The sequence below is a fragment of the Muntiacus reevesi genome, chromosome 2 (genome assembly GCF_963930625.1).
Source record: "Muntiacus reevesi chromosome 2, mMunRee1.1, whole genome shotgun sequence".
NCBI lineage: Eukaryota > Metazoa > Chordata > Mammalia > Artiodactyla > Cervidae > Muntiacus > Muntiacus reevesi.
This window is the reverse complement of record NC_089250.1, coordinates 226,713,867-226,740,684: the sequence shown is the minus strand read 5'-3', so window position 1 is coordinate 226,740,684 and position 26,818 is coordinate 226,713,867. Positions and strand designations below refer to the sequence as shown.

At 51.5% G+C, this 26,818-nt stretch overlaps 1 protein-coding gene across 1 annotated transcript; it reads left to right on the top strand.

The window, feature by feature from the left end:
• Positions 1-537: 537 nt before the first annotated feature.
• On the top strand, positions 538-23,255 carry CA5A (carbonic anhydrase 5A). Its single transcript, XM_065920451.1, has 7 exons — positions 538-694; positions 2,957-3,154; positions 13,888-14,006; positions 16,546-16,641; positions 16,770-16,832; positions 20,428-20,583; positions 23,112-23,255. Exons 1-7 carry the CDS (start codon positions 538-540, stop codon positions 23,253-23,255), a joined length of 933 nt encoding a protein of 310 aa, XP_065776523.1.
• Positions 23,256-26,818: the final 3,563 nt, after the last annotated feature.

Here is a 26,818-nt window from a genome sequence, read left to right as displayed (position 1 = left end):
AGGGGCCCTGGGCAGAAGGGCCACCTACTCCCCTGCCTTGTCCACCAGCAGCTTTGGCATATTTCCCTCCCGCCCCTCTGACCCTGCTGCTCCCTAGAGACACACAGCGCGGCTCTGGGCCAGGTCTTGAATGGCCTGAGGCTGGAGGGACCGGCAGCCAGGGTCACACCCAAACAGGGACTTTGCTCTGGTCTGTTTGCTCTGGTCTGCTCCCTGGTCTGGCAGCAGGCTCTCCACAAGCTCACCTCACTCCCCGGCACCCTACCTCGCTGTTTATCCGGTCAAAGCACAGTGACCCAAGAGGCTGGCCACAGCAAACGTCCCTAGTCCCAGGGCACCCTTCCCTAAGCCAAACCCCATGTCATCTGAGAAGTTGGGGCGGGCATGGGTTGAAATTTAACCATCAGCGCTTTGGGTGAGGTTTTACAAAAGAGGTGGGCCACCCCCACCCCACCAATCGGCTGTCCTGCCCAAAGTGAGGGCAGAGAGTGGGGAAACCCCCCTCTGGTTCTTGGGTCCCCTGGGAACAGAGGCAAGATGATCAGGCCCCCAGTACCCGGCTGGAGTCATCTGAAGTCCTCAGGTCTGTCTCTCCTGGCCAAGCAGGTATGGGGCACCCTCCGTAGCCACTTGCTAAGGCCGGCGCGATGGTGCTCACAGGTTCCCTGTGCATGGAGAAGGAGAAATGACGCTTGTAAGTAGAGCCTCCGGTCTCCCAGATACAGACTCCCACGCTGTGTGTCTCATGTCATGGCGTCTTTCAAAATAGGAGATGGTTGGAGCCAGATGGTTTGGGTTCAGGTTTCTACTCTGTCTTTCCTGTGGGAGACGTGGGCTGTTCCTTAACCTCAGATCCATCAGGAGGGTGAGAGGCTTGGAACAAGGAGGGAGCAAGTAACCACCCTGACTCTCCCAAGACAAGCTGCTATTACTCAATATCCTGCCCTCCCAGAACAAGCCATACCAGCCAGTCATTAGGGCTCCAAGCGCCAGCAGAGAACGTCTCAGTAAATTTGATAAATAGGTCACCAGCCAGTTCCATCCAAAGACTGGCCCAGGTCAGCCTCATCCTGGCGGTGGTGTCCTTGGTGTCCTGTGACCTTGGACTCGCCCCTCCCTCTTTCTGGACCTCAGGTTCTTACTGTGTCAGATACAGGGCCTGCAGGTACCCCCAAGTTCACCTCTGACGTCAGTATTCCACACATTCCAGGCTAGGACAGTTGGAAGAGCTTTGACTTTGGAGTTTGCCTCCATGTTGGGCATTGGTGACACTTGTCAGCAGGGAGAGCTGGCCGATTGCTTCATCTCCCCAAGCCTCAGTTTCCTCATCTGTAAAACAGGATGATGAAATCCCACAGGGGGCCACATGAAAATAAAATGACTCGAGCAGAAAGCCTGGCACACAGTGGACCCTTAAAAATACTACATTAGTTGCTCAGTCCTGTCTGACTCTTTGTGACCCTCTGGACTCTAGCCCACCAGGCTCCTCTATCCATGGGAATTTTCAGGCAATACTGGAGTGGGTTACCATTTCCTTCTGCAGGGCATCTTCCCAACCCAGGGATCAAACTCATGTATCCTATGTCTCCTGTATTGCATGTGGATTCTTTACCCACTAAGCCATCAGGGAAGCTCAAACATTCTTACTTTTCCCAATTTTTCTGTGGGTCCAACACCTGAGGACGATACCAAAATCCCCATTTCTCTGCTGTCCTTGATCTCTCCTGGCTTCATACTCCCACCAGCGCTGTGTGATAAGTACCATCAAGAGCCCCCTTTTACAGGTGATGAAACTGAGACTCAGGTTAGGAAACTTGCCAAGGGACACACAGCCACAGAGTGGTGGGGCCAGGACTTGGGCTCAGGCGCCCTGACGCTCTTCATGGTCACCAAGTAGAAAACAGGAGCCAAGTATGAAGACATCTACAGTCAAGTAAAGAAAACCAAGGCATAGGTCGACTTTGTCCTGAGCAGTGCTTTAGCTTTTTTGGAAGCCTTTAGTGTGTTTCTCTGAGATTGGAGGAAAGTGCCAGAGGCTGACCTCTATGTCTGCCAGAGCAGCTGCCTCTGGGAATCCAGGAGGGAGGGTCTTCCTCTGTGAGCAGACCCTTCTGTGTGGGTTGAAACTTGCAGGGTGTCTGGGTGGGGCCTGGCATTCTGCATCTCTAGCAAGCTGCAGCTGGGCAGGGACCACCTTGTGTGCGTGCTCAGTCATGTCAGACTCTGCGACCCTGTGGACTGCAGCCCATCAGGCTCCTCTGTCCATGGGATTCTCCAGGCAAGAATCTTGGAGTGGGCTGCCATGACCTCCTCCAGGGCATCTTTCCGGCCCCCAGACTGGACCTTATGTCTCTTATGTCTCCTACATTGGCAGGCGGGTTCTTCACCGCTAGCAGCCACCTAGGCCAGGAACCCCACCTTGCGTGCTGCGTAACTGAAAGCCTGGGGGTTGCGGGTGCCAAGGCTTCTATTCCAGGCCCTTCTGAGCAGAGTTTTCCGTGGATCCTGGGACTTTGGTTTCCCAGAGGACACTTGGGTTTCCTGTTCTCTGACACTTGTAGCAACCCCCATGAGTCCACAATCCTCCACTGCCTGCCTCCCTGGGCTGGGCTGGGCTGAACCCCCGCCCCCCACCTCCCCGGCACAACTCCCTGTGACCGCGCTGTGACAATGACCACAGGTCAGAACAACTCCAAGCAGCCACAAGGCCTCGGTGAGCGGCACTCCCTTCAAAAAGGAATCGGTCCTGGGCGTGGTCCAGGAGAGGAGATGGAGCGAAGGCCCCGCCTATAGGGGCGGGCTTACGAGGCCCGGCTGTCCCAAGCTCCACGTGGGGCCAGGTTCTCCAGTGCAGGCTCCTCTGGGACCAAGTCTGCAAGTTTCTGCCTCCTCTCTCTGAGGCTGAAATGGCGCCCACACACCATGAGGGTCTCCTCTTCCCTGTCTCTGCCCCCAGTGCACCCCGTCTGGAAGGGTCCAGCCTCGGTGCCAGGGGGCACCCGGCAGTCCCCCATCAACATCCGCTGGACGGACAGCGTCTACGATCCCCAGCTGAAGCCCCTGGGGGTCTCTTACAATGCGGAGGCCTGCCTCTATGTCTGGAACACCGGCTACCTCTTCCAAGTGGAATTTGACGACTCCACGGAGGGGTCAGGTGAGCCTGAGAGGGGGTCTGGGCCCCTTGCTCCTGTGAGTCCTGAGAGTGGGTCACAGCAGAGGAGGAAGGCTGAGGCTGGCGGTGGGGATGGACAGAGTGATGGTCACTCTAAAGCTGGTGATGCTGACCAGCTATGTTGGTGTCACATCCCTGGGGGGTGAAATGGAACAATGAGGTCCTCCCCTGGGGGTTACATTCCAGGGGCTGGAAGGAAGAAACTGGGAGCTAATAAAACAAATACATTGCACTCTGAGGAGAAAAGCAGAGTGGGGTGGAGGAGAGAGGCACGGAGGTGGGGAGTCCTGGAAGGAGAGGAGGAAGAATTGTGGCCAGGCGTCCAGGGTCTGGGAACCTCATTGGTCCTCGTTCAGAGTGAGACGGGGCAGTGATGTGGCTGACATCCAGCTGCTTCAGGAAGAGGTGGGGAGCAGGGTCGAGCAGGAGGCTGTGTGGAGTGCTGGTGATGGAGGCTTCGGGGCAGGGCTCAGCGTCCTGCCAAGAAATCTGGTGACCATCTCACTGAAGCCTCATCAGGATTCCTTACAAGTGTGGGGTGGGGACTCTGTAGGTTTGGGAAGTTTCCTTCCACTTCTGTTTTACTTGGCAAGATTGGCTGTGCTGGAATTTTTTCAGCACCTAGACACATCATCATAAGCCTTGTTTACACTAAACATGTGTTCTCCCTCTGGAGAATTGATGACAGGCAGAGGATGCCCATGTGACAAGCCCCCAGTGAAAACATCGGACATCAAGTCTCCCATGGGCGCCCCTGGTGGGCAATGCTCCAGATGTGTTGTCATAGCTTGTTGCTAGGATTCAGGGCATCCCTTGTCACTCCATAAAGGACCTCCAGACACAGCCTCGCCTTCTGCTGATTTTGCGTGCATCCTTTCTCTGTAATATGTCTTAGCCATGCTTATGATTAGTGTGCCAACTTTTCTCTGCCTTTGTTGGTCTGTTCCAAGTCTAGATTTCCAAGGAGCAACTAAAGTTGACTTTTCAGGTTTAATATGCTTTGTATTAAATTTTTCTCAGTTTTACGCAGCAACTTTAAAAAACAGACTCTACCTGAGTCCTAGGAGTTGTCCTAGGGAGCCATCAAACCTGTAGACCCCTGATACAGCCCCGAGACCTCTCCAGGCCAGCCCTCAGTCCACCTCCTCCCATACGGCCAGTAGTCTTGTTCACTAACCCATCACTCTGGTGAGGATGTGAACTCCACAAGGGCAGGATCACTCCTACTGGACACTGCAAGTGCTCAGTAAATTGGAGGGTATACCATGAATGAAAAGTTAAAGGTATGAATGAGCCAGGCGGAGGGACTGGTTGGTGAAGTAAGGCCCAGCCTGACCCTCCCCGACTCTGATGGACTGATCCTGCAACAGGGGACGGGAGCCCTTTTCCCCTATGCTGGGCCCTGTGTGCTTCTCACACACCATGACTCAGTTTCCAAGGTCTCTTTCCTCATCTTGCAGGTGAGAAGGAGTCTGTGTGTCCTGGGCATAGTGTCCATGCCTGGGCAAGCTCTCACAGGATCCCTCAGGGAAGCTTCTCATGTAGGGCTCACAAAAACAAGTGATAGGAACCCAACTCCAGCCAATGCAAACCGAAGGATCTTCTTAGGAGGAAAGGCTAGCTCACAGAAGAGAGGGGAAAGTTTGATGTTGGCCAGATCTTAAAAAACACAGAAACCAGACCGCTCAGTGATCTGAGTGTACAGCAGAGAAAGGTTTATTGCAGGGCCTAGCAAGGAGAACAGGGGGCTTATGCCCCTCAAAACCCTGAACGCCCTGAAGGATTTCAGCACAGCATTTTTATTTATTCTTATTGTTTACACCACAACTATAGGTCAGTTTCTACTGTACAGCAAAGTGAATCAGCCATATGTACATATATACACCCTCTTTTTAACACTGAGCAGAGTTTCCTGTGCCAAACAGTAGGTTCTCATCGGTCATTGATTTTATACGTGGTGTCCATAGTGTATATATGTCAATCCCCATCTCCCGATTCACCCCCCTCACCTTCCCCACTTTGGGGTCCATATGTTTGTTCTCTCTGTCTGTGACTCTTTTTCTGCTTTGCAAATAAGATCATCTATATGATTTTTCTAGATTCCACATATATGCATGAGTGTACGATATTTGTTTTTCTCTTTCTGACTTACTTCACTCCGTATGACAGTTTCTGGGTCCATCCACCTCTACAAATGGCACTATTTCATTTCTTTCTATGACTGAGTGGTATCCCATTGTATACATGTACCAAATCTTCTTTTTCCACTCATTGATCAATAGACATTTAGGTTGCTCAACACAGCATTTTTTTAAAAAATATATTTTGGAGTGGCTTTTTCTTTTTAGTGCCTTCCATTTTATTTTTTTATAAACTCATTTATTTATTTTAACTGGAGGATAATTGCTGTACAATATTGTGATGATTTTTGCAGTACATCAGCGTGAATTGGCACAGGTATACATGTGTCCCCCCATCCTAAACACGACATCCCACCTCCCTCCCCACCCGATCCCTCTGGATTGTCCCAGAGCACTGGCATTAGGTGCCCAGCCTAATGCATCATCAGCGCAGCATTTTTAAAGGCCAGGTAAATGAGAAGTGTCTCAGGGTCTGTGGTCAGCTTGTGCACAATTCTCTGATCGGCTGATGATGATAAACCCTTAGGCTCCAGTAGGTCTGGGAACTATGTGTTCAATTCAGTTCAGTCAGTTCAGTTGCTCAATTATGTCTGATTCTTTGCAACCCCATGCACTGGAGCACACCAGGTCTCCCTGTCCATTACCAACTCCCAGAGCTTGCTCAAACTCATGTTCATTGAGTCAGTGATGCCATCCAACTATCTTATCCTCTGTCATCCCCTTCTCCTCCTGCCTTCAGTCTTTCCCAGCATCAGGGTCTTTTTCAATGAGTCAGTTCTTTGCATCAGGTGGCCAAAGTATTGGAGCTTCGGCTTCAGCATCAGTCCCTCCAATGAATATTCAGGGCTGATTTCCTGTAGGACTGACTGGTTGGATCTCCTTGCAGTCCAAGGGACTCTCAAGAGTCTTCTCCAACACCACAGTTCAAAAGCATCAATTCTTTGGCGCTCAGCCTTCTTTATGGTATAGCTCTCACATCCATACATGACTACTGGAAAAACCATAGCCTTAACTAGATGGACTTTTGGTGGCAAAGTAACATCTCTGCTTTTTAATATTCAGTCTAGTCATTGATCCGTTCCTTTTCTTGGTCATCACTTTTCTTCTAAGGAGCAAGCGTCTTTTAATTTCATGGCTGCAGTCACCATCTGCAGTGATTTTGGAGCCCAAGAAAATAAAGTCTGCCACTGTTTCCATTGTTCCCCCATCTATTTGCCATGAAGTGAAGGGACTGGATGCCATGATCTTCGTTTTCTGAATGTTGAGCTTTAAGCCAACTTTTTCACTCTCCTCTTTCACTTTCATCAAGAGGCTCTTTAGTTCTTCTTCACTTTCTGCCATAAGGGTGGTGTCATCTGCATATCTGAGGTTATTAGTATTTCTCCCGGCAATCTTGATTCCAGCTTGTGGTTCATCAAGCCCAGCATTTTGCATGATGTACTCTGCATATAGGTTAAATAAGAAGGGTGACAATACACAGCCTTGATGTACTGCTTTCCCTATTTGGAACCAGTCTGTTGTTCCATGTCCAGTTCTAATTGTTGCTTCCTGACCTGCATACAGATTTCTCAAGAGGCATAAAATATGAAAAACTCCAAAGGTCACTTTGGACTTTTGTATGTGTATTGTTAAGATACATTTGACAAAATAATTGTGATTCCCCAGGGGAAAGGGGCTTGTGCCTGAGCTTGGCACTCACTCTACCCCTTGGTCCGCAGAGCACCCAACACCATGACTGAGATCCTCACCAAGATCACATGCCAGGGACATGTGAGTCCAGGGGAAATCTTGGCACTGTTTCTCGAAGGGGGAAGGTATGCTGGACAGACAGACATGCAAACACTCCCTTTCACAATCACTCCCATTGGATGAACGACAGCACACCACAGACAGATGCCGTCGTGGCTGAGTGTCTTCATTCTTTGTAAGGAGGAGGCTGGGGGCAGGGCCGGAGGCGTCTGGTTCAAGTCCAATTCCCCCTGATCCTAAAGCCAGCATTGCATCACTGTGTCAGCTGAGTACTGACACGTCCAGGCACGGCCGGTCACAACCGTGCCTCCCCCAACTCTGCCTTCCTCTGGGCAAATTTGTTCCAGGAGAGGGATTCCCAAATGGGGGATGATGGCGCCTACAAGACGGGCCGCCCCCTGGCAGAGCAGCACAAGGGGCAGCACCTTGATCCCCATGACCACAGTGTCGGCCCCCTGCTGATGGTCATCACCCAGTTTCAGTCACTCTTGTGGGATGAGCCTGCCTGGAGCAGGAGAGGGCCGAGAGGGGAGGACCCCAGGGGTGCTGGGGAGGAGAGGGGCACACTCCCCAAGCGTCCTGGGAGCCCCACCTTGAGGTTGAACCTGGGCTGACCCTGGGCCCCCTGATTCTGATCGCTCTCAAATTGAAGGCTCTTGCGCCCTGTTGCAGCCAGGCCTCTGCCTTGACCGGGTCCTGACCCCCAAGTTCTGGCTCCTCTACTACTTCTCAGTCTGGCTTGAAGGGCCCCACCCTGTCCTGCCACAGACCGAAAGAAATATCTGGGTGTCTCTCCCAGGCCATATAAATTAGTTGGATAATTCCCCCTGTGGCCCGTGTCCACACCCGCCAATCTGCTTTCACTTTACTTGTCATTTTCCCCAAAGCCCAGTTTCCTCTGCCTTTCTCTCCTGCTCAATTTCACATGCTGACTCCGCCCTCCAGCCTTGAGCCCCCTCAGTTCAGACTTGCTGTCTTCTTTGTTCACCTCGAATGGAAATTAGGAGCTGCTTGGAGTAGAGGAAATGGAAAATGCAGCTGAAAGACAGGAAGAGCTCAAAAAAGTTCTGCAGTAAGAAAATGAAAATTGTGAGACACTCCCATGATTTTTTCTTTTAATGCATAGACAGAAAGGCAAAGCCTCGGGGCAGGAAGGGAAGTGAGTGGAAAAGGACATGGTGCAGAAGTGCCCATACACAAAATGTTCACATTGGTCAGGTCACGCCAGCAGACCAACGTATGAGCCCCAGAGACCCAGAGCCGAGGCCACGGGCTCTGGGGTTCCAAGGGTGAGGGACAGGCATGCTCGAGATCAAGGCCTGCCAGCAACGATGAGCAGCAGAGCTGGAGCCAGTGGTTCTTTCCAAGGAATGTGCGACTGAAGGCCAGGGAAGGAAGGCTGCCGGCAGGGAGGAACACAACGCCGGCTCCAAACAGACTCGGGTCACACCCCACAAGCCCCTCACAGGCCAGGCCCCCTCATCTCAGCTCCTGAGAGATCCTTTTCTTAAGGAGTGACAGCGCCGCTTCTACCCGATGGGCATCGTAGGTGCAAAAAATGAGGTTGAAGGTCAAGGGCCAAAGGCCACAGGTAGATCCCGCTGCTCCTCGCAGAGATGCTTGTGTTCTCTGAACCAGATCCTAGCTTACCACCAGCGGTGACTTCTCTACTGCCACCAGGTGCATTTGAATGCCTGTTACGTGAGTGTGTGAATCAGGGTACACTTTTCAAGGCATTTAGTTCCACCTGCCCCTGTGCCATCCACATTCCAGGAGGCCAGGGCGGCCCTGCCTCATCCTCTCTATCCCCAGCACTTAGCAGAGTCTGTGGCACATTGGAGAAACTCAGTGAATGGTTTGTTGAATGAATGAATGATTTTCCCTCTTAATGCTTTGTGGCTGGCCGAGCCCCCTCTAAAGACACTTTCTTAAAATACATTTATCCCTCAAAGTCTTTAAATGCAGGTCCTATCTTAGGGGTATTAGTGGCTGTTTCTGATGACAGCAAATCTCCACTTTGATGATGAAGATGGCGACCATGATATTAGTAATAACAACGAGACAATAACAATAGCAGAAGGTGCTCCCACTGCTGGAGCTCTTCCCGGGGCCAGGGGTCAGGCCAAGAAACATTTTGTAAGGACCAGCCATGTTCTGATGGGGAAGGCGTCATCGTCATTGTACAGATGTCAGGTCTGAGGTGCAGAGAGATAAGACCACCGTGCAGAGACATGCTGCTTGAAAGCAGGGGCTGTGCTCACGCTTGCCTGGCTTCAGACCCAGAGTTGACATGCAGTGATCCCAGAGGTTAAGACGCCGAGAGCAACCTGATCCGCCATACTTCTGGATTTTGAAATTCTGGGGTGGGGTTGTGCCCCTGGGTGCTGGCCCCAAGCTGTGGCTCCTGCTTACCTAGAGAGAATGACAAAGACCTCCCTGATCCAGAGAACACTTAGAACATCAGATCGTCAGATGTGCTAAGATGTTAAATCCCAGGGGGTCACCAAGAATAGGCTGATTCTCAGTGCCACTGAGTTTATTTGCAGTTCTAAGTATTACTCGCTCAGTCACATCCAACTCTTTGCAATCCCGTAGACTATAGCCCACCAGGCTCCTCTGTCCATGGGATTTTCCGGGCAAGAATACTGGAGTGGGCAGCCATTCCCTTTTCCAGGCAATCTTCCTGATCCAGGGATTGAACCTGGGTCTCCCGCATTGCAGGCAGATTTTACCATCTGAGTCACTAGGGAAGCCTGACCATTCTAAGTAGAACATCTCAAACTGTACCATTGAGTTATTTGCTGTTTTGATTAAATAGGACATCTCAAACTGCTCTCAGACTTATTTTAAGCCTTAAAACAACTGTGTCTGCCAAACGGCCTGTTTATCCTGGTCAAAGCACCAAAGTACTAATAGATGGCTATTATCAGTGGCTGTTATGAGAACAGAGACGGTAGATCTGGACTCGGAGTCAGGCTCCAACATTGCTGTCCTTGGGGATGCAATTCCCCAACTGTGTGTTGAGCATCTGAACCTGGAGCCTGCAGGGGGCAGGGAAGGAGGGAAGAGAAGGTGAGGCGGGACAGAGGATGCATGGCCTCCAGTCTGTGAACAGAGGCACTGCTGGTGGAGTCTGGGGCTGGCAAACTAAAAGCTTCCTTGTCACAGATTGGGCTCGACTTTTCAACTGTTTTCTGGAAAGGGGTTACTCTGACACTGTCTGTCATTATGAAAAGGCACTAAGATTATTTTATCCAGGCGGCCTCCAGTTGTTTTAAAACAACCCAGTTGTTTTAAACTGGGTTCCTAATTTTGCTACAAGAAAGGACAAGTGTTCAGCTTGAACTCCGCCATGAAAGCCAAGGGCTGGACCTCAAGCAGGCCTGGGCTGGGGCCGCTGGTGGACCTGGAGAAGGTGACATGGCCCCTGTGAGTTTCAATTTTCTCATCTCAAAACTGGGCCAGTAGTAGCTATTTGCAGGGTCATTATGAGGAACGGTCACTGGGGAAGGTGGGAGCTGTGCACGATGCTTAATGTATAGCAGGCACTTGCAAAGGTTGGCTCACCCATGAATGGCACTCGGATCGCGTGCTGGCTGTCCATCAGGCATTGACAGGTGGGGGTGCACAGCGCCAGGACACAGGAGACACTGACCGTTGAGAACCGATGGGACCCTATCCTCAGTCAGCAGCGTCATCCCATTGCAGAGATGAGTGCTGTGGCTGCCGGCATTGTGTCCTTTGGTACTTCCAGAAGAACGGGTGTTCTGCTAAGAAGTTTGTATTTAATCCTTGCAGCATCCCTAAGGAGTAGTTGCTAGGATCCTCCCCATTTTACAGGCGTGGAGACTCAGGCTTGGAGCAGTTTGGCAACTGGACCGAGATCACTGCATTTGGAGGTGATGGTGCCAGCACTGACCCAGAGCAAACCCCCGACCACTGCAGCAACAGGACACTGTTATCTGATTTTGAAGTAAAGGCACCGGTGCCCAGCTCGCGGCTGTCTCTGCCCGTCCATCTCCCTTTACGGACATGGTTCCAGAGAAGGAGGGGGAAGAGGCTCGAGGTGTAGAAATGGGACACCCGAGCTTGTTCCGGAGCGGCTCCTGTATCAGCCGGTGCTGCTTCTCTGCTGAAATGTGCGTGAAGGAGGGAGGCCTGCAGGCATCGCAGTTACTGGCTCCCACTGCACCTCCTCCGGCCGGCCGCGGGGCGCCGCTGCAGCCCAGCCCAGCACCAGCGCTCCTCGCACGGTGCTCTGCTCCCCATCCTCACCTGCAGGTCGCAGAGCAGGCGATGGGCAGCAGCCCACGGAGTGTGCCTGGTCCTAGCCGGGGGTGGCCATCGCCCACGGACAGATGACCAGGTGTCGGGGAGGAGAGGCCCCGCCGCTGACAGGAGCTCATCTTTCCTGTGGCCCGGATTCCAAAGCCAACCTCCGTCCACATCCTCTTCTTTAGACGGCTGCCTCTTTGGGAAGCAGGCAGGAGGGAGGCCCCTTGCAAGAGGCTAGCCTTGGAGGGTTCTGGGGGCGGCTGGATGTGGAGGGCGGGGGAGCAAGCGGGGTGGGGCGGGGGAGCTACGATGGGCCCGGGGCCCTGGTCCAGGCCTGGCTGGAGGACGACCTTGGGCAAGTCCTCACCTGCCAGAGGAGGGGACAATGCCCTTGCCCAGCCCCCTTCCCACTCCCCACTCTCTGCTGGTGACCACAGCGGGCAGGGGGTTTTCTACAGGGTTAGTGTTGGCCGGTCTAGCCAAGGCCAGGTCACAGGGCGTTTGTGCCTCGTGCAGTTGGTGTCACTCTTTCTGGACACCTTGTGTGGTGTCTCTAGAGTCCTCAGTTGTTCAAGCTGGAAGGGACCACTAGGACCACCTAGCTAGGAGTCTTTCCTTCTTTAATCAGTGAAGAGGCCAAGTCCCTGAAAGGTGGCATGGTGTGTGGTTGCCAGCATCACTGTCACCATCTGATGACTGTTCGTAAAGTGGCCATCTGGCCAACATGGCTCTTCTCACAGGTGGGACAGCCGAAGCTCCGAGAAGCTGAGCAACTTGCTTGAGGTCACACAGCATCTGCACGCATTAGTGCATATTGGTGAGCCCACGTGTCAGCTGACCAGGGCTGCCACCTCCCCTGCCATCAGAAATGGCACAAAGGTCCCACCACCGGTACTGGTGTAATTTCCTTAGGTGATATTTTGTACCCAAGGCCTGGGTTTGGGTGTCAGACCAGGTTGAATCCTACCTCCTGTGGCCAGGATAACCAGAAACCTCTTTGACCTCTCCTGATAAATTGAAAAACTACACAAGGAACTTTCCTGGTGGTCCAGTGGTTAAGACTCCGAGCTTCCACTGCATGGGGCATGGGTTCGATCCCTGGTCAGGGAACTAGGATCCTGCAAGCTGAGAGGTGCAGCCAAGAAAACAAAAACTGTACAAAACTACAGAAGCCAGTCAGCTCAGGTATCCTCAGTCCTTGAAAGAAAACACCACCCCTTTGTATTTCCAGCCACAGAAAACCCAGTAAAATCTTGTGATCTGAACCCAACAAATAGGTTCCCTCCCTACAGAAAGGCTTCTCCTGACCTGTGGACTCAGGCTTCATGATTTACTGTGTTTTTACTTACTAACTTGTGGGGCAAAGAGGTCCTGTGTACATTTAAAGTGAGATAGAATGTGTGTGTTCAGAAAAATTAAGTCATAGACTCTCATGACGAGGTACCCGTAACGACGTCCTGGAGCTGCATGCTCACTTTCGAGTGAGAACAGATCAAGCGCAGAATCGTGGGCTGAGTCCGTTTTCTGGCTCACAGTTCAGTGCCTTCTGCTACCAACACCTTCAGAGGCAAAAGCATTCGGAAAGCACCCTGAGCCCAGTAGTATCTGATGCTTGCAATAGCATCTGTTGCGTCACTAAATGTTTTCCCTGCTTTTGCTGCATGGAGGAGCTGATACAAGCAACCTCCCCCAGCCCCACCCCACGCCCTGCCAGTGTCTTTTCCAGACTCATCCCAGGATCCCAGTGTTCCAGGACGCTCACCTCAAACACAGGTGGGATATCCAGCAGTTACCATTACTTTCTTGCACTTGGTGGTGGAGCTCTGTTAGCAAAGTGCAGCTGGAGACGGCTAAACCCTGTGCATCCGAGCCCTGCCCCACCCCCGTGAGCTCATTCAAATGCAGGCTCCCAGCCCCCACCCTGGACCTCTGGGGCCCACATTTCAGGGAAGTTGCCTCCATGCGGATGCTCAGGGATGAGCCCACGTGCATTATGGTCACAGCTCTTGGGGAGGCTCTCTGGGGATCTGGAGTGACTTAGACAGTGGTCATCTGGTGAGACTGGACGGAGCAGGGGCTGCCTGGAGACCAGCCCTGGTGGGAAAGTAGCACCTCGTAGCTCAGAATTTGTGTATTTAAACATCTTGCTCGTTGCATGTTAGCTTATGAAATTATTTGGTGACAGAATTCTGTCTGCTATTATTTCATTCAAAAGACATCTCTCTCTCTCTCTCTCTCTCTCTTTTTTAACTAAAGGAAAGTTGAAAAGTCTTGCAGGACTGGCATGCATCTCAGAGACGGTTTTTCTTGCCTTCCTGCTGCCTACCCGACCGCCACCTGGTGGCAGCACTGGACTCTGCATCTCTCCCGGGTTCCCCATGAGTCACTGAGGGCCCGCCGGGGCCAGGTGACCTAGGATAGACAAGGGCCACCTTTCAGCAGCACGGACCTCTCAAGAGTGACAGCGTGTGAGCTCAGAGTCGTCAGGGTCACAGCAGCTCCCCAGTCTGACAGGCAGACTAACACCTTGTCCACGGCTTCACTTTCCAGGAATCAGCGGTGGCCCCTTGGAAAACCACTACAGACTAAAGCAGTTCCACTTCCACTGGGGAGCAGTGAACGAGTGGGGCTCAGAGCACACGGTGGATGACCGCGTATACCCGGCAGAGGTTCGTAGCAGCTAACACGTGGGGGCTTCCTGAGTGACTTGGTCACCTGAGGTCAGGTGACCAAGCATCCTGGTTGCACAGAAAGGATTTCCTGGGACATGGGACTCTATGCTCAAGCCATTGGCCACCCCATCCATTCACTCTCAGGACTGTCCTTAAGGGGGAGAGTAACATTAGCACTTTCACTGACTAGAAGAAGAGACTGAGGTTCTGAGTGGCGCTGTAACTTGCCAGAGTCAGACAGCTGGGTTTCAGGAGAGAGTCTGTGCCCTTAGCTCAGCCTCATTTGAGGCTGGTCCACTGGGAACAAGCTTCCTGTCCTTAGAGGCATACGAGGCCTTTTACTGAGAATAGAAAATCTTTATGATAGAAATTACCTACTTAAAACAAAGTGATATTTGGGACATTCCAAAATGGGAGTCAGTAAAGAAAAGGAGCAGAGACAAAGGTCAGGAATTGAGTTTGAGGTGGTAAGTGGGGTCTTATAGAGGTCCCCCAATATTTTATTATGAAATTTTTCCAACTTACCCCCTCCAAAAACAAATGAAAGAACTGCGTAGTGAGAAACCGTAAAGTCGCTCGCCATACAGATCCTGTGTTGATATTTGCCATATTCACTGTATTGCACCCCCATCCACCCACCAACCCCACCCACCAACCACCTGGCTTTCTGATGCATTTCAAGTTCTGGACTGTTTCTGTCGCCATCATTATGGAAATAATACTATAGAACCAGAGTCCAGTCAGACCAAAACCTGAACATTGCTGTGATCACACAGCCAGAGGTGGCCTCTGGGGACAGTTGATAATTAGGGAGTGACATTATCACTCAAACAATGTAATTGTTATAACTGCACACATTTTTACAAATATAACAAAAATGAAGGAATAGCAGCTTGTAACACACCTGCTTTCAGCAAGCCACATTCCTCTTAATAACTGTGTTCCTGCCCCCTTAGTCTTTAATGAGCAGCTATTTCAACAGAGGAATTCCCTGCAATGTGCTCATCTAGGAGCCGGATCAGAGCTTGGGACTCACCAGAGCCTGACTGTCCCTGAGTCAGGTGGGGGTGCTGCGAGGCCGTGCTGGCCATGCCACTGGCCCCTGTTGGAGCAGGCCATTTCCTGTTGGGTTTGGAAGGCAAGGCCAGCCTCCTGTGGCAGGGTCTGAGAAGGAGGTAGGCTGTGGGTGGGGCCCTGAGATTTCTTCTATTTCTGGAAGACCCCACAGGACAGCGGGTAGGGAGTTCCAGGTGAGGCACAGGAGGACAGAGGGAACCCACGCCACCCTAACAGTCCCCAGTTTGTGTGGTCAGGAACAGTGGGACTTGTTGGCAGTGAGGTGCCACCGGATCCCTGCACCCCGGCAAGGCTCCCCATGCCCTCAAGTCTATCAGTTGACTGGAGGAGGGTCTTGCTGACCATGAGAGGCTGGAGGCTTCTCTGGGCCGAGTCCTCATGGACTCAAGACCTGGGTCAGGGTTCAGAAAGTCCTCTACCACCACATACACTGTAGCAGGAGATGCCAACACCCAGGCCCTAGCCCGGTTCTCATCATGCAGAACCCAGGGATCCTGGCTCTGCCTCCTGCTCACCAGCGCCCCAGGAATGCCCATTCCCCCAGCCATTCCCTGCTGATTTAAATCTGATTTAAATCATCTGGTCAGCTGTGATGCCGAGTTCAGACTTAGGAAAGCCAGAGGAAGGTTTGAAGAATAAGAAATTCAGGAGAGGGTGACAGAAAAAGTGCCATTTGGGTGGTGTACTAGCATTAAAAATTATCCACTGTTTATCTGAAACTCAGATTCAACTGAGAGTCCTATGTGTGATCTGGCAACGCTGGTTCAAGGCTGTCCGTGTGTGTGTGTGTGTATACTTAGTCGCTCAGTCGTGTTGGACTCTTTGCGACCCCGTGGACTGTAGCCCAGCAGGCTCCTCTGTCCATGGAATTCTCCAGGCAAGGATACTGGAGTGGGTTGCCATGCCTTCCTCCAGGTGGTCTCCCCAACCCAGGGATCGAACCCAGGTCTCCTGTGTTGTTGGCGGATTCTTTACCATCTGAGCCACCAGGGAAGCCTGAACTATCTGAGCAGTAGCAAATAATCCAACCACCCGTGTGTTTGACAGAGTTAAAACAAGCCTCCTTTCTCTCCCCCTGAGAACTAAGGCTCTGCTTTCTGGGGTTTGAGTGAGCTTGGTCTGGGCAAGGTGGCACTAGTGGTTAAGAACCCTCTTACAGGAGACGTAAGAGACACGGGTTTGATCCCTGGGTGGGGAAGATCTGCTGGTGGAGGGCACAGCAACCCACTCTAGTATTCTTGCCTGGAGAACCCCATGGACAGAGGAGCCTGGCAGGCTAGAGTCCACAGAGTTGTAAAGAGTCGGACACGACTGAAGCAGCTTAGCATGCATGCACACACACGCATGCGACCCGGCCTGCAGCCATGAACTCCTGACAACCACACAGAGGAGAGCGCCACACAGAGGCCTCTGGCCTCTGCTGCCTGGTGATGGGGGACTCTCTCCTCCTGGGTTCCAGCTGCATTTGGTTCACTGGAATGCTGTGAAATACCAGAACTACACGGACGCCGTGATGGGAGCAGACGGCTTGGCGGTGGTGGGCGTATTTTTAAAGGTAAGTGGGCCGGGTGCAGCTATCCTAGTGAGACCTGCTTTCTAGGCATGGTCTCCTTAGGATGACATGTGCTTGTCACCCTGTCCCCGGCCCTGTCGTGTGACCACTCCCCGTGCCACGGTGTGCAGCTGGGGGCCCGCCACGAGGCGCTGCAGGAGCTGGTGGCAGTCTTGCCGGACATAAAGCACAAGGTAAGCTACGTACTCTGAAATCAGCATAACTGAAAAAGCAAGATTGCTTAGAGTAATGGCTCCTCTGCAAAGAAAAACAAGCAAACAAACCAGTTGGGAGGGAGGAGCAGTGCTGAGGGGGTCTGAGTCCGGTCCTGGACCTGGGGCTCCCCGGGGCTGATGCCAGCTATCTCCAGCTGGCTCACCCACTTGAATGTGTTCCTGCTATTCCCAGGTCCTCCCCGCTCAGTGTAACGGGGTATCCCAATACTCAGCCACTCAGGCAGCATCTTGAAGATTTTTGCCTTGTCTGCCTGCCAGTAGTACTGTTAGCTATGTAGTATTTTTCATGAAATTAATCCACTTCAAAATTTTTAGCTTTGTCCCAGGCAACAACCTTTATTAATGATAATGTTAGTTTTAAAACCAATTGAAATGAATTCCCAACTATGGCCATTTAAGAATGTCCACCAGCAAGCCACCTGGCCTCCTTAGGGTCAGCCTCATCCTGGGAGAAGAGGGAGGTGGGGTGAGAGGATCCCATCCGGCCCAGCCCCCCACGCACCTGGCTGCACCCAGCATACCCCAACCGCATGGCCTGCAAGTTACGAGCTAAGAGAGGGCTTTGATGGAGAAATGGAAATTCCTATACAACCTGCAGTTTATTTGTTCAGTGCCGAACAAAAGAATTCCGAGAGGGAAGGAGTCACCGCGTGGTCCTTGGCCGTGGGGACGGATGGGACGCTGACGTGTCTTGACAATGGCCAGAGAGACTCCAGAGGGGAGCTGGGGACCGGCCCTTCCTCGGCCGCTTCTCAGCGGCCGTTTGATCTGTGCAGCACACTCCCCTTGATGTTGGCCTCCTGGGACCAGACCAGCTCGCTCCCCTGCTGCCCATGTGCCAGCTCAGGAACTCGGCAAGGTCGAGGTGCTGGAAGGACCCTCCTCCTCGCTGGTCCGCAGCCAGAGTAAACCTGGACTATTCCCTGCAGCATCCACCCGCCAGGCGTGGTCCCACCTGCTGGTGGGAAAGAGAGAGCTGCTGTGAGGGCTGTATACTAAGGGGGCCGTGCTTCTCTGAAGGCTCTGGGCAAACACACAGGCGAAACGGTGCCAGAGTGGGGGAGGGAGGAAACCGCCAGTCCAGTTCTGGTCCTGATGCTTGTCCCAGAGCCTCAGCTTCCTCAGCTGAAAAATAAGATTTAGAAGCTCAGGAGAGAAAGGCCCCGCCTTGGAGGGCAGGGGCCTGTGCCTCGTGGGTCAGGAGAGTGACAGCTTAAGTCATCTGTCAGTCTGCACTTCCTCCTGGGTTCCCCAACGTCTGGGTGCACTTTGAATATTGGCGGCAGTAGGGGTCACCTCCGTGAGGTCCAGCTCTGAGGGACGGGGCAGGCCTCATGTAGCACCCGAGTCCCACTGCTGTCTGGTCACGTGGTTTTGGAAAGGTCTTATCTCTCTGTCTTAATCAGTGAAACAGACATAAAGGTTGGTTCTGGAAATCCAAGGTGAGAGCCTCAGAGGGCATCAGTCGGGTCAGCACCTTGGGACCAGGGTCTTGGGGGAGGAGGTCTAAGGGGGTTTGTCTGTCCCCCCACACCTGCTGGTAGGACTTTCTGCATTTTGTCCTGTGTGCATATGTGGTCTGTGCCCTTTAAGAACTGAGTAGACAATATGGGAGAATATCACTCAGCCAGGTAAAGGAATGAAGCACTGATACCCCCAACAGGGATGGATTTTGAACACATCATTCTGAGTGAAAGAAGCCAGATGTAGAACTCCCCAGGTTATGTGATGACACTTCTAGGAAACGTCCAGAATGGGCAGATCAGGGAGCCTCTGGTGGGGTCGGGGTTAGCGAAAGTGACAGCTTAAGAGTCTTTACCAGGGCTCTTTTTCCCTGGAGTTCTGCTTTGACGAACATGTTCTAGAATTGACTGTGCTGAGGGGTCACACGTCTGTGAACACACAGCCATAGGACTGTGCACTTTAGGTGGGTAGGCGCCACACTACGGGAATTGCATTTCCGTGACGCCCTTTAAAAAAGTCGTGACTAGACACTGGTTACGAGCCATCTGCTGTGGCTTTCTTCCGTTAGAAGTGAGCTCCACGACGGCAAGTAGTGGGTCCACCTTGTGTGATCCTGTAGCCCCAGCACCTAAGACGGTGTCAGGTTTACCGTGGTGCTCATCGAATAGCTGAGTGCGCAAGTGACGTGGGATCCCACCAGTCACTAGGAACCTGGAGACAAGTTTCTGTCCATTCTAGAGCGTGGTAAACAAGCCAATGTGCATTCTGAACACCGGGCTCCCAAGCATGGCATGAGCTAACAGAGCAGCCTGGAGCATTAGTCTATCCTGGTCCATCAACGCCTCCCCCCCCAACCATGATGAGAAGGAAAATTCTCATATGAGTCAGGGAATCTGGCCAGAGCAGCGTGTCCTCCTACACATGTGTAATTGCATGGCTCTCATGTCAGGGAGGGCTGCTTTAAAGAGAGGGTCGACTGTCTCAAAAGTGTAATATTTTCTGATGTAACCACTATGGAAAACAGTCTAGTGGTCCCTGAAAAATCTAAACATGGACTTACCATGTTACGTTTCTGCTTCTGGTATATCCTCGAATCACTAAAAGCAGGGACTTGAAGAGATGTTTGTACACTCGTGTTTATAGCAGCTTTATTAACAGCACAGATGTGGAAGCAACCAGAGTGTCAGTTAGTGATAATGGATACACAGAACATGGTCCATTGGCACAGTGGAAGATTACTCGGCAGTAAAAAGTGGGAAATTCTGCAACTTCCCTGGTGGTCTGGTAGTTAAGACTTCAAGCTCCCAGTGCAGGGGGCCCAAGTTTGATCCCTGATCAGGGAACTATATCCCACATGCCACAACAAAGAATTTGCATGCCACAACTAAAGATCCAGCATCTGGGGCAGCTAAATTAAAAAAATAAACAAATATTTTTAAAGGGGGGGATTCTGACACAGGCCCCAACACAGATGGACCTAGAGGACATTGTGCTGAGTGAGATAAGCCAGTCACAAAAGGACAAACCCCGTATTATTCCATCTATACAAGATCCCTAGAGGAGTCACATTCATAGAGACAGAAAGTAGATGATGAATGCAAGGGGCTGGGGGAGGGGAGGAGTGCCGGTGGGCGGGGAGGAGAACTGGAGAGGCGAGGAGAGCTACTATGTGATGGGGACAGTTTCAGTCTGAAATGTTGAAAACCTTCCACAGGTGATGGTGGGATGGTTGCACAACGAGGTGAAGGTACTCAACCCCACTGAACTGTGTGTTTTAAATGGTTAAAATGGCATATTTTGTGTTGTGCATGTTATTTGACATCAACCTTGAAGAGTGTGATATTTTCACAGCCAACGTGTAGAAACATGAGTAGCTTTAAAAGAAAATATGCAAACCTCCGGTGGATACCCCTGCTCAATGCGGAAGGCCACGTTCTCTTGTTACAGTTTCCAAATGTGGCAGCCGCGGCCATGGCCTTTATCCCAGGAATGTGCTCCACTCCAGGCCAGTCACTGAGATGAAACCAAGCGCAGTGCCCTCTTTCTGGCCTCCTCCACCTGCTTGACAGCCCACGGTCTCCTCCCCCAGGATGCACGAGCAGCCCTGGGCCCCTTCCAGCCCTCCTGCCTGCTGCCTGCCTGCCGGGACTATTGGACATACCCAGGCTCCCTGACCACGCCGCCACTGTCCGAGTCGGTCACCTGGATCATCCACAAGAAGCCCATCGAGGTGGCTCAGGACCAGGTCAGGGGCACCTGTATCCAGTGCACGGGACTTCACGGGGATCCCTCTGGTTTGGCAGTTTCACTGAGACAGTGTGAGCGAGCATTGTGCAGTTTCATGCTTTGGTGAATTTTTGATGTTCCTTCACAAGAACAATTTCCAGTTGAAATAGGAGCTCGTGGGGGTTGAACGAAGTTCCCAGTATTGCAGCTGTTCTCCTGACCTAGAAATATTGGTGTGTGAGAGGGAGACAGCGACAGAGAGGGGCAAGAGACAGACAGAGGAGAGAGAAAGAGAGACAGACAGAGACAGAAACAGGCAGAGAGACAGAGACAAAGACAAATAGACAGAGATAGAGAAAGGGGCAGAAGGCGTGGATGAAGGGGAACAGAGGTGGGGACAGACAGTTGTGCTTAGCACCTTCTAATCTTAGTGGTCAGCCTCAGGAGTGGCGAGTTTCCCAGATGATAGTCTCTGGGGCAAGGCCAGCACCTGCTCTTTGGTCTCCATTGGGGTAAAGCAGCTTTACAGGACAGAAGTGATATTATCATTGGGATATGGATCCTTGCTCATTCAGGGACCTCTGTGGGTATTTGCAGATGACTAAATTAGGCAATAAGGGATGTCATAGATGAGTGCTGGAGAGCTGTGAAAGAAGTAGGGTCGCTGTAGGAGAAAAGGAGGATTAGGGCCTGTCCCACTTCTTTGGCCATCAGAATAGTAAGAAATCACACTGTGGTAAGAAGTTATAGAATATAAATGCCCAGAGAAAATTCCAGAGGGGTTGTATCAGTCAGCTACTGCTGCGAAATGCCACCTAACAAACCACCCCCAAACTCAACAGCTTAAACAAGCATTTATTTTTCCCTACTCATAGATATCTGGGAGCTAGGACACTGTTTTGGCCAACGTTGGGTGTTGGGTCAGGCCATGTATCTCATAGTTCTTGGACCAATGGCCACCCAGGGCTGCTTCTCATGGCACAAGATAGCAATGCAAAAGAAAGGCCAACTCACACAGGCATATTTATGGCCTCTGCTTGCATCAAAACTGCTCACATCCTGTTGACCAAAGCAAGTTATGATGGCCAGGCTAAGGCCAGAGGGGCAGGGAGGAGGCGAATGTCTATTTGCTGAGCGATGCCCTAAGCTGTCACTCAGAGGTGCACCAAAAAGTTAACCCTGATTGTCCCAGGGTCACAGGTCTGCAGTGGTTCTTATTTTCTTTCTCTTCCTTTATTAAATATTGTATGTCTGTGTATATGTGTGTGTGTGTTAGTTGCTCAGTCATGTCTGACTCTTTGTGACCCCATGGACTGTAGCCCACCAGGCTCCTCTCTCCATAGAATTTTCCAGGGAAAAATACTGGAGTGGGTAGCCATTCCTTCCTCCAGGGAATCTTCCCGAACCTGGGATCAAACTCTGGTCTCCTGCACTGGCAGGCAAGTTCTTTACAGTCTGAAGCAGTAGATATTACTTGTATACTTTTTTCAAGTTGAAGTATCTTTTTCTCCGGGAATTTCCAGAATCTGGAGAAAGTCTGTCTGTCTAGGGCAGAGTTCCAAGATGACAACTGTGCAGCAGGCATGCTCCTCTCGCCCAGCCCCTACCCAGGACAGACATTTCTAATCGAACACAGCAGCATTCACCACCTCGGTTTCAGTTATGCACTTCCTGAGGGCTCTCGATGAGTACTTGGATGTCCTTCCAGCCTTTCGCTTCTGTAAAACATCCTCTTATTTAAAAGTCATGAGATGGGCTTTCCCTGGTAGTCCAGTGGCCAAGACGCCACACTCCCAATGCAGGGCGCCAGGGTTCAATCCCTGTTCAGAGAACTAGATCCCACACACCACAACTAAAGATCCTGCATGCCACAACAAAGATCAAAGATGCAGCATGCCAAAACTAAGACCCAGTGAAGCCAAATTAAAAAAAAAAAAAAGCCCTTGAGAGGATGCTGTTGTGTGTGTGTTCAGTGACTTAGTCGTGTCCAACTCTTTGTGACCCCATGGACTGCAGCACACCAGTCTTCTCTGAGGTGATGCTATTTGCTTTGAAAGGCTAAAGGTGAGATCTCCAACCTTCCCACAGAATAGAACTGTTCCAGACATGGTTGAAACTGGCCATCCTCACCAACACCCCTCTATTACTCAGCAGATGTGTAGTAAACACTAGTTAGGAGTCAGATGTTACAGCAGGAGAGGGTGGGCAAGTGGTGGGGAGTGGGGGAGGCAACAGCGCAGTGACCATAGTTCCACAGTCTCTGTATGCCGCTGCCTGGCAGGAAAATAGAAACTTAAGTCAATAGTTTTAAGGCAGAGTGGCAAGTATCACACAAAAATGCACGGTGGGGTCAGGCGGCTGGAGAGGCAATATGAGCACCCATTGGAGGGCAGAGAAGAGCCTGAAAAGACATTGCTGTTCCGCCTCATTGGTTTGGTCATACAGGGCCCCAACTCAGGCTGGGAGGGCCCCGCACAGACAGGACAGGCGCAGGGGCTGGTTCACTCCATGCCTGCACCCAGCTTACATCGACACTCTCCCTTCCAGCTGGCCGCCTTTCGCTCGCTCCTGTTTTCTGTACCTGGTGAAGAAGAGAAGACGATGGTGAACAACTACCGCCCACTCCAACCCCTGATGAACCGGAAGGTCCGTTCATCCTTCCAGGCCACTCACAAGGGAGCAAGCCTCTAAATTCACTCTGTCCACGCTAACAGGTAGAACTGACTTTAACAAGAGAAAGTGTTTTCTTTTGTTTCCTGGGCTTCACGGTCTGATCGTGTGTAACCTCTGAAATTAAAAAGAGAGGAAAATGTCATGATTTCCGTCAATGTACTTTGCAGTTGTAAGGAAAAGAATTGCTTCAAAGAAGCTTGAGCATCCCAGGGAACGGAAGTCTAGGACGTGGGATCTCTCAGAGGGCTCTCAGCAGTGCCCCGGCCTCAGGGGTGCGCCAGCCCCGCTGACCGAGGTCGTCCACCCTGCCCTCTCTCGGGCCCACAGTGTCCTCTCTCCAGACCCCCAGCGCTTGGCAACACACAGCCCGGGACCAACGTCCCTCCTTCCCAATTCCAAGTTCCTGGTGTGTCAGTGTCCTGGGGCTGCTGACCGATGATGCAACCGGTGATCAACATGCTGTGGGTACAGTGTACCCAGCAGGGCCTACCTTTCTTTCCACAGCACTGAGACTGGAAGTCCAAGATCAGGTGCCAGCTTGGCTGGGTTCTCAAAGGGTCTCTCTTGGCTTCTTGTTGTGTCCTGTGTGGGGTGTTTTTGTTTTTTTTGTTTTTTGGTTTTTTTTTTGGTGTGTGCACACAGAAAGAATTCTCTCTCTTCCCTTTATTTTTTTAAAAAATATTTATTTTCTTTGTTTGTTTATTTGGCTGTGCCGGGTCTTAGTTGCGGCACTCAGGATCTTTGGTTGGGGCATGTGAACCCTTAGTTATGGCACGTGGGATCCAGTTCCCTGACCGGGGATCAAACCTGGGCCCCCTGAATTGGGAGTGTGGAGTCTTAACCGCTGGAATCCCTCTTCCCCTTCAAATAAGGCCACCAACCCTACTGGGTTAGGACCCCACTTGTAGGACCTCACTTAAGCTTATATACCTCCTAGAAACCCCTTAAGTACCCTGCACCCACAGCGTGTTCGTCCCCAGTCACATCATCGGTCACAGCAGCCCCAGGATACTGACACACCAGGAACTTGGAATTGGGAAGGAGGGATGTTGGTCCCGGGCTCTGTGTTGCCAAGGGCTGGGGGTCTGGAGGGGTGAGGACTTAGGGCCTCAACATGTGAATGCAGGGGACACAATTCAGCCCATGACAGTCACACACTGGGCCGGCGGACAGGGGGGTGACCTTAAAACATAAAACAACAGGAACTTACTGAGTCAGAGCCTGGAGGCCAGAAGCCCAGTTGAAGGAGACAGCAGGGCTGTCTCCTCCAGAGGCTCTTGTGTGCCTCCTGACCTTTTCCAGCTTCCAGGGGCCTCTGCTTCCTCGACTGGCGGCTCCTTCCTCATCTTCAAAGCCAAAAGGAGTTTTACAAAGTGTTTGCCTGGGACATGTCGCCATTTAATTGTGGTCGTTCCGCGGGGTATGTCATGATTTTTCCCTGTGGGTTTTTTTTTAACTGTGGTAGAACGCACATAGCATAACATTACCATCCCAACCACCCTTAAGTGCACAGTCTGAAGTGCGTTCGCAGTGCGGTGCAGCCATCACCACCGTCGGCCTCCAGAACTTTCTTACCTTCTTCAACTGAAATTCTGTCCCCACTAAACAGTAACTCCCCATTGCCCCCCGACCCTAATCCCTGGTATCTATAGTCCTACTTTCTGTCTCTAAGGTTTTTAAAAAATACTTACTAATTTATCTGCCTGCGCCAGGTCCTAGTTGTGGCACACGGGGTCTTTGGTTGCAACCTGTGAACTCTTAGCTGTGGCATACGGGGTCTAGTTCCCTGCCCAGGGTTCGAACCCAGGCCCTCTGCATTGGGAGCAGAGCCACTGGAGAACCAGGGAAGTCCCCTGTTGGTAAGATTTTGACTGCTATATGAACCCAACATAAATGGAATCATGCAATATTTGTCTTTTTGTGTCTGGCTTATTTCACTGAGCATCATGTCCTCAAGATTCATCATATGGTGGCAGGTGTGGGAATTTCCTCCCTTTTTAAGGCTGAATGACTTAAAAGTCGCTAGCATGACTGAGCGACTGAACTGAACTGAATATCCTAGCTGATAATGGTATTTTTATTTTTTGTAGCATCACACACATTCCCCTCTGGTAGAGATGAAGCTCCACAAAAAACTTCATCGTGTCATCTTCCAGCTTTACCTGACTCTCAGGTAAACACTGAAAAAGAGCCCAGTCCAGAAGGCAAACATTCATCCACCTAACAAGGTGCAGTGATACCCTCCATTTCATCTAGGCAGTTAAAGAATAAATAGACTCATCACAGTCCATGAATAGCATCTAAGATCAAGGAGAACCTGTATTATGGATGTGGTGTGTTTTGGCAGAGGTTCAGAGTTTTTCCCCAATCACAGAACTTCCTACGGTGTCAACAATTTATAGTCTGGCCCTGGGCTATTCCGTGTTCTGGAATCCACTGGAGAGAAAACAATCCTGAACTTCCTTATACACATTTTCCCTGAAAAAGTGCAGCCGCTCGTCAGCACCCATCAAATGACAGTGCTGAGCAAAGGCAGCGCAGCAAGCTTACCATCAGTTTATGTGGGATGCGGTCACTTTTCAGCACAAAGCAGGACAGTTTGGGTGCATTGGTCACAGGCTTGAGTGTAGCTGCCTTGGCTGGTGCAGAGCATTGGGTGTTGAGTGACTCCAAGGTTGCAGACCCGCGGGATCTAGGAGGGAAGGGGATATTTTAAAGTTTGGTTTGGACTCCAAATTGTTTCTTGTCTTTTGGGAAATTGTAGCCATCCTTGAGTCTCTAGCCCATCAGGAGAATTTCCTGTGGTCACCAGAACAAGTGGCCACAGATCAGGGCCCTCCTGCCCGCCTCTTGTAAGGGCCCTGTGGGGACACTGGGCCCACCCAGATGCCAGGATCATTCCCGCCAGGAGATGCTTAACTCAATCATACCTGCAGAGTCCCTTTGCTGGTTAAGGCCACACGTCCACAGGTCACAGGATCAGAATGTGGACACGCTCTCTGATTGTGGAGTGTTCCAGAGCTCTACCATCCTCCAGGGAAACCCTTGGATACACGTAGCCATTGAGCGCTTAGAATGTGTTCTGTGTGATTGAGGACTGATTTTTTTTTGGCTGTGCTGGGTCTTCATTGCTGCGTTTGGGCTTTTCTCTAGTTGCTACAAGCGGGGCTGCTCTCCAGTTGCAGTATTCGGCCTTCTCCTTGTGGTGGCTTCTCTTGTTGTGGCTCTCGGACTCTAAAGCACAGGCTCAGTAGTTGTGGCTCGTGGGCTTAGTTGCCCCATAGCATAGGGGATCTTCCCAGGCCAGGGATTGAACCCGTGTTTCCCTGCATTGGCAGGCAGATTCTTAACCACTGGACCACCAGGGAAGTCCCAAGGGACTGAGTTTTAATTATACATAAGTTTAATCAATGAGAATTGAAACATAACATGTGAGAGGCCTGCGGCCAGCGTGCTGGACTTGATGTGAACAGGGTTGTGCATTTATAAACACACCCTCAGGGTGTATGTTGCATCCCATTTACAGGAAACACTGTGCTGTCCTCTCGGCAGCTGAGGTTTCCGAGGCTCTTTCAGGAGCA

What these genes read in the sequence shown, in the direction of transcription:
- CA5A (XM_065920451.1), top strand. Translation starts at nt 538, where the DNA reads ATGATCAGGCCCCCAGTACCCGGCTGGAGTCATCTGAAGTCCTCAGGT. An exon ending in GAGAAGGAGAAATGACGCTT is followed by an intron (nt 695 to 2,956) that starts GTAAGTAGAGCC and finishes CTCTGCCCCCAG; the next exon opens with TGCACCCCGTCTGGAAGGGT. An exon ending in TGCCGGACATAAAGCACAAG is followed by an intron (nt 16,833 to 20,427) that starts GTAAGCTACGTA and finishes CTCCTCCCCCAG; the next exon opens with GATGCACGAGCAGCCCTGGG.